Source organism: Mus pahari, chromosome 1 (assembly GCF_900095145.1).
Source record: "Mus pahari chromosome 1, PAHARI_EIJ_v1.1, whole genome shotgun sequence".
NCBI lineage: Eukaryota > Metazoa > Chordata > Mammalia > Rodentia > Muridae > Mus > Mus pahari.
Window position 1 is genome coordinate 126,174 of NC_034590.1, and position 7,337 is coordinate 133,510.

The window sequence follows — 7,337 nt, forward strand, 5'->3', positions numbered from 1 at the left end:
TTTAAAAATACAGAAATAGACAAAAAGACCTAAACATAGAAAAAAAAAAAAAAAAAAAAAAAAAAGGGTGAAAAGTTGGGGCTATAGCTCAGTTGGTAGAGTATCTGCCTACAAGCATGTAACACACACCCAGGAAGTAGAGGCAGGATGATCAAAAGTCCAATGTCATCCTCAGCTACAGAGCAAATGCCAGGTCAGACTGGGCCACACGAGACCACCTCCCCTGGTGTAGCTGTCTTCAGACACACCAGAAGAGATCCCATTATAGACGGTTGTGAGCCACCATGTGGTCGCTGGGATTTGCACTCAGGACCTTTAGAAGAGCAGTCAGTGCTCTTAAATGCTGAACCATCTCACTAGCCCTAAGACCCTCCCTGTCTTTAATAAAATGCGGAGGATGTGATGAAGGAATGTAGTTCAGTGGTAGAGTACTTGCCTGGCAGACATGAGATCCTGAGTTCAAATCCCCTACCAAACAGAAAAAAGACACCAGCCAGTTGCAGATGCTGTTACCATATGGCAAGCATCCAGTTGTTAAGGGAAACTGCAAATGCCTACTCCTGTGTATTTTAAGTGGAGGTAAGACACTAGGCAGGCAAAAACCAAACAAGGAGAGGAGAGACCTCTACTCCCACATAAAGCCTGAAGATAGTAAGAGGGACAATGGTGACATCTGACCAAAGCAAACAAGAGAATGACAGCTGGCACTCTGATGGTTTCCTGTGGGCTGGGCTCTCATCTATTAACCTATTTATTAACCTTTATCCGTGCCCACATGGCTGCTGCTGTCAAACTACAGGTGCCAGAGACCTGGGGCCTCCCAGGATGGCTGCCTGGGCGGAGGAGGCTGAGGAGAAGCACAGCTGGGATTGAGACATGTACAGCTTGAACAGCAAGACTTCCAGATCAGCTTCCTAGAAAAGTCAGACGTCACTGAGGGAAAGGGACAGGGCTGAGGGGCAGAGGATGGGGGCCTGAAGAAAAGAGAGTATGACATGTCACTTCTGTGACTTGCAAACAACCTTAGACGATCCAAGTCTCCTGAGAGAGAGGGTGACAGCAAGCATAGAATCCTAGCACTTGTGAAGGCTGAGGCAGGAGGATCAGGACTTCTAGGCTAGCCTAGGCTACATGAAATCCACAAAACAAAAAATCCTGTGGTGCTGTGAATGGCACAGTGGGTGGGGGCACTTGCTGGTCCTGTGAATGGCACAGTAGGTGGGGCACTTGCTGGTCCTGTGAATGGCACAGTAAGGTGGGGCACTTGCTGGTCCTGTGAATGGCACAGTAAGGTGGGGCACTTGCTGCCAAGCCTGGTGACCTGAGTTTCATCTCATGGACTCACATGTTAGAAGGAGAAAACAGGCTCTCTCATGGGGTCCTCTGTGTTCCAAGTATGTAAAAGTCCACACCCATTACAAATAAATAACAATATAAAACAATACATGGAGAAAAAAAAAAAACAATTTGAGAGACAGGCTAGGAGCAGAAAGGAAAAGGCAAGAACTACCCAACATGGGCGGGTGGCACTTAGAGACACATCATTAAAGTCATAAACTAATTCTAAGAACCTAGAGTAGTCAATGTGAATGCCTCCGTGCACCCTAAAGGTCGCTTTCCAGTGACCTTCAATCCTCGGCAGTCCTGGGAGTGGGGTGCCATCACCCTTGCCCTTGTCTGAGCAGATGAAACTAGCAGGGTCCAGCAGGCTGGGTGTGGTGGTATTCCCTGTAATCCCTGAATGTAAGAGGCTAAAGGTAGGAAGACTGTATGAGGCCACCCTAGGCTACAAGGGACTGGGTGTCAAAAAAAAAACAAAAACAAAAAACAAAAAAAAACATGCCTTTCTCACAAAGAAAAAACAAAGATGGGGTGTGCTGAGCACAGTGAATGGGAGACCCTGGTTTTGAATCCCAGCCCTGGAAATAAAAAAAGAAAACTGAGGCCCAAGAAGGCAAATCCAAGGTCATAGTCAGAGGCAGCCTCATGCCAGACCATCTGGCTTGAATCCATGCTCCCACTTCCTCCATTCCTGAATCCCCTTTGCTAAGTCCTACACTGAAGCCCACATACACCTATTGGTAACCAGGACTCGCACCTCGTGGGTCTTGAAGAAGGGAGAATTTTCCAGAGTCTCTCGGAGGTCTTCTAGTCGAGCCACATACTTTCTCTGAGTGAGAGAGAGAGAGAGAGAGAGAGAGAGAGTCTCTCATTAGCACAGAAACACAGCAAGACCTCACCCTGACCCCTAGACAGACAGTCAAGATGAAATAAAAGGAACCAAGGAAATGGTGGGAAGAAGTACTACTGGGGTGGAGCCAGTGAGGCAGTACCAACAAGAGTGAGACAGGTTACATGAATCCCCACAGCTCCCCCTTGACAGGCAGAGGCAGTTTCCCCTTCCCCTGAGCTGGGCCTTGGTTTGTTATGCCCAACAGAATGTTACCATGCTGTGCCTACACACCAGGAGGCCTTGGACCTAAGCTTGCCATCTTAGCTTCCTGTTCCCATGGTGAGAACAGGCTAGCCTGCTGTATTGGACAGACAGACACCCAAGTCCTGAACAAGGCTGTGAACCAAGGTAGACACAAAGGCTATTCTTAGCCAAGCTACCAGCTGATGGCAGACTAAGCAAAGCTGGCCAGGATCAGCCCCGCCTGGCACAGCCCAAAACAAGGAAGCCAGCCTCAGAAGCAACAATGAATGGTGGCTGTCTCTAGCTACATCATAGGATTCAGGTGCTCCACTTACTACGATTCCAAGGTCCCCATTCACAAAGTCTTCCAACACCTTTGTCACCTGCTCCAGAGCCTGTGTCTTCTTGAAGTTGGTGTTGCAGGTCCCATCAGCCTTCTGCAAGGCAAGATGGGAAGCGCTGTGGGGCGTTCTGTTTCACCTCCAACACTGGGCAACCCCAGGGCCCTCCTGATGAACCCCACTCAGTGAAACAGTCCACCTGCCTAGCCCAACTCAACCCAGCCCCCTTTTACCTAAGCTGTCCTTCCACAACTAACAACATAGTCATGGCTGAGCCCATCCAGCAAAACGGGCTGTTAGGGGGCCAGGATCTGGCTTCACCCATGATTCTGCTACTGTCTAACGGTGTGGGCTTAAACAAGTCTGTCTGTTTTTGAGACAGGGTCCCATGTATCTGAGGCTCACCAAAAATTCACTACATAGCTAAGGCTGGCCTCGAACTCCTGATCCTTCTCCCTCCATTTCCCAAATGTATTACCTCAATCAACTTAAACAAGTCTTATCCCCTGCCTCAGCCTCAGATGCCTCACCTGGAAAATGGGAACCATGTGTGGATCTACTGCCTAGAGCTGGGGTGTGGGTGGCTTGAGGCTGGGTGTGGCTCTTTGTGCTTAAGCTGAACTCAAACCTTTGGTCTCCTGCTTCAACCTCTCAAGTGCTAGGATTTCAGACATAAGCCACCACACCAGGCTATTTAAACTTATTGACTATGTGATTAATTATTCAAACAGATGTGGGGCGGGGATAGTGTACCAATGGTCTCCCTCATATAGGCTAGATAAGTGCTCTATTGCTACACTACTGCTCTGATCTTTATTTAGGTTTTATTATTTGTTTGTTTAGTGCTACTGAAAATTGAACCTGAAGCCTCACACATGTTCAGCAAGCTCTCTTAACACTGAGCAACATTTCCCAGGACTCACTCCCCTCCTACCTGCCCCACCCCCGCCCCGCCCCCGAGACAAGGTATCTCTAAGTTGTCCAGGCTGGTCCTGAATTCACTCTGTAACTCAAATTGAATCTGTGGTCCTCATGGGGATGAAAGATCTACGCTACCACATCCAGCTTTTCTAAGTCTACTTAATTTACAATCAAAACTTAAAAGATCCTTCCAGCTGTTATACTCCATGATGGAGAGAGGAGGACCAGGCGTGGGAGGCCAGGGAGGCTGGGGCAGACAAAAGGCAGGGCTCAGGAAGGAGAAGATGGTGTTCTAGTAGACAGACAAGCCTTGCCTCTGCTAAATTTAGGAGTGAGAAGCCTTCCCCAGACCAGGCTATCTGGACTCTGCAAACCTGGGTCTGCTTCCTTCTAGCACCCCCCGACACAAATACTCCATAAGAAGCCAGTCCACCAGTTTCCAGAACTTTTGGGTTGAAAAAAGACAGACTAGCTCCTGGCTCTCACCTTGATGCCTTCAATCCGGAAGCCCAGGGTGGAAGTTGAACTCAGGGTCTCCCTCCACTGCATGTACCGGGGCTTCGTGACAGCACCCTGAGCATGCTCCTCTGGGGTGGGAGCCCCAGGGTCCACTGCCACCATCTTCTCATACATATCCTTCCGGGGCTTAGGTCGTTCCCGGGCCTTCACCAGCTCCTCTTCCAGGTATGTCCTGAGCACACATGATAGACCAAAGGCAACCATTTAGCACAGAGCTGGAGGGCTCACACTTCCTGATAGGAAGACATATTTTGCTGGGAATAGAGGCACAGGCATGATCCCAACATTTGCAGGACAGAGGCTGGTGGACCTCTCTCTGTGAGTTCAAAGTTAGCCAGAGTTACACGTAAGTAGACAGTCTCAAAACAAAAACCCAGTAAACTATAAAAGTTTAAACAATAAATTTATAGAAGAAAACAAGAGAATAGTTTCATGATATTACAGTAAGCAAAGACATTTTTTTTCTTTCTCTAGATAGGGTTTTTTTTTATGTAGACATGGCTGTTCTGAAACTCACTCTGTAGACCTTGAACTCAGAGACCCTCCTGCCTCTGCCTCTCTAGTGCTGGGATTAAAGGCATGCGCCACCACATCCCGGCTAAGACTGTTTTCAAACACAAGGCCATTAATAACAACAATAATAGGCAAACAACGTTTGACAAAATAAAGTACTTCAGCTCATTGGTTTTTGGCCACTACTTATCCAGGAGCTGGAGAGATGGCTTAGTGGTTAAGAGCACTGTCTGCTCTTTCAGAGGACCTAAATTCCAATCCCAGTATCATAAAGTGGCTCACAAGTGTCTATAACTGTAGTCCCAAGGATTCTAACTCTCTTTTCTGGCTTCCTCAGGGATCAGGTTTACAAATATATGTGCAGGCACAAAATTTGCACACATAATTAAAAAAAAACCTAGCACCCACATGGTAGTTTACAAATGTCTACAATTCCAGTTACAGAGGATCTAATGCCCTCTTCTGGACTCCTTGGGCACTAAAGACACATGTGGTACCCTGACATGCATCAGGCAAAACACCCCTACACACAGAATTAAATAAACAAATAAATAAAAGGAAATAAAACTTGGAACTAAAGGTGCTACTGACTTTTGAAGTTTTCAGATTTTAGAATTATTGAAAGCTTCCAGTTTCACAGTAATTTTGAATTTCAGGTTTCTAAAAACATGTATGTGCTCATTTATTGGTGGAGGAAACACGCTTACGAAAAGGGACAGCCTGCAGCAGTCGGTCCTTGCACACCATATGGGGTGATAGGGGTGGAACTCAGGTTGTCAGAGCTTTTTGTTTTTGGTTTTTCAACACAGGGTTTCTCTGTGAAGCCCTGGCTGTCCTGGAACTCACTCTGTAGACCAGGCTGGCCTCAAACTCAGAAATCCGCCTGCCTCTGTCTCCCGAGTGCTGGGATTAAAGGCGTGTGCCACCACGCCCAGCGTTGTCAGAGCTTTTATCCAATGAGCTGTCTCACCAGCCCCAGATTTTTAAATTTTATTGAACTTTAAGACAAGGTCTCACTATGTAGCCCTTCCACCCACACCTGGAACTCACTATATAGACCAGGCTGGCCTCAAATTCATAAAGATCCAACTGCCTCTGCCTCCTGAGAGCTAAAAATAAAGGTAAGATTTATTTATTTTTACTTATTTAGTTCATTATATGCGTGAATCTGTGTGGATATACGGACATTGCATTGTACATAAAGAAGCCCTTGGAGGCCAGCAACCGGCATTAGATTCCCTCGGATCTGAGGTTATAAGCTGTTATGATCACCACATGGGTGCTGGGAACCCAATCCAGGTCCTCTGGAAGAGCAGCCAGTACCTATAACCAGTGAGCCATCTCTCCAGGCCCAGAATTAGTTTCAAAGAGGAAACAATGTTGGTTTATTAAGAGAAAGCAAGGCGGCTCCTACGCCCCCTCGCCCCTGTGACTAGGAGAGGTTTCAAGGGAATAAAAATACCAGATTTTTTATTAGAGTTGTTTAACAGAATTAAGAGAGTAAAATGGCAAATGCAAGGCCATCGGTTTGGTCTTAGTTCCAGGAAAAGTGAGAGAAATGAATTAGAAAATATATACATATCACTGTGTGTGTGTGTGTGTGTGTGTGTGTGTGTGTGTAGTAAAACAAAGGGTTTATATCCAGAATATTTAAACAACTAATCAACAGAGAGAGAGAGAGAGAGAGAGAGAGAAAGCGAGAAAAAGAAAGAGAGAGAGAGAGAGAGAGAGAGAGAGAGAGAGAGAGAGAGAGAGAAAGCAAGAGAGAGAGAGAAAGCAAGAGAGAGAGAGATTAGGGTATGATGCTACACATTTACAATGCTTGGGAGGCAGAGGCAGGAAGGCTAGCTGGGTCTATGCATTGAGTTCTATGCCAACCATGGCCGTACAACAGACACTGTCTCAAAAACAAAAGTTAAAAAGAAATAAGAAAATAAAAACATTAAATTAAATTTAAAAAGTACATATATACATACACATACATAAACAAACAGATCAACTCCATCCCAGGGAAGTGGATGTAGTTTAGTGAACATGGCTTGTCCCAAATGCACAATGCCCTACATTCGCCTCCCAGCACCAACATAGCAAAACAAAAGACAGTATTGACTAAGTAACCACCAACTAAAGTGAGTCCTTAAGTCTAGGAACTAAAAATTAAAGACATAAAACTCTTATTTCGAGGCTGGGCATGTGGTTCATTTGGCAGACTACCTGCCTAGCATGCACAAAACCCTCGAGGTTTGATCTTTAGCATAAACCATATATGGTGCCATAGATCTGTAATCTTAGCACTTGGAAGCTGGAGGATGGAAGATCTGAAACTCAAGGCTATGCTTGGATGCACAGCCAGGTTGAGGGCAGCTACAGGAGATACTCTAATTAATTAATCAATCAATTAAACAAACACAACAAAACCCCATTACATTTGCAACAGAATGATTTAAATTAATGAAACAGGTAATATCAAGATAGAACCAAGAGGGCTGGAGAGATGGCTCAGTGGTTTAAAAGCACTGACTGCTCTTCTGAAGGACCTGAGTTCAAATCCCAGCAACCACATGGTGGCTCACAACCATCTGTAATGGGATCTGGCGCCCTCTTCTGGAGTGTCTGAAGACAGCTAT

The 7,337-nt window shown here is 46.0% G+C and overlaps 1 protein-coding gene across 1 annotated transcript in view; it reads right to left on the reverse strand.

The window, feature by feature from the left end:
* Itpkc (inositol-trisphosphate 3-kinase C) overlaps positions 1 to 7,337 on the reverse strand; it is a 23,751-nt gene that overhangs the window by 3,870 nt on the left and 12,544 nt on the right. The window contains exons 4-6 of the mRNA XM_021208636.2: positions 4,165 to 4,369; positions 2,752 to 2,853; positions 2,099 to 2,170 (exon numbers count right to left, since the gene is read on the reverse strand). Of these exons, the coding sequence (XP_021064295.1) occupies positions 2,099 to 2,170; positions 2,752 to 2,853; positions 4,165 to 4,369 (379 nt within the window). The remainder of the gene's footprint in view (positions 1 to 2,098; positions 2,171 to 2,751; positions 2,854 to 4,164; positions 4,370 to 7,337) is intronic.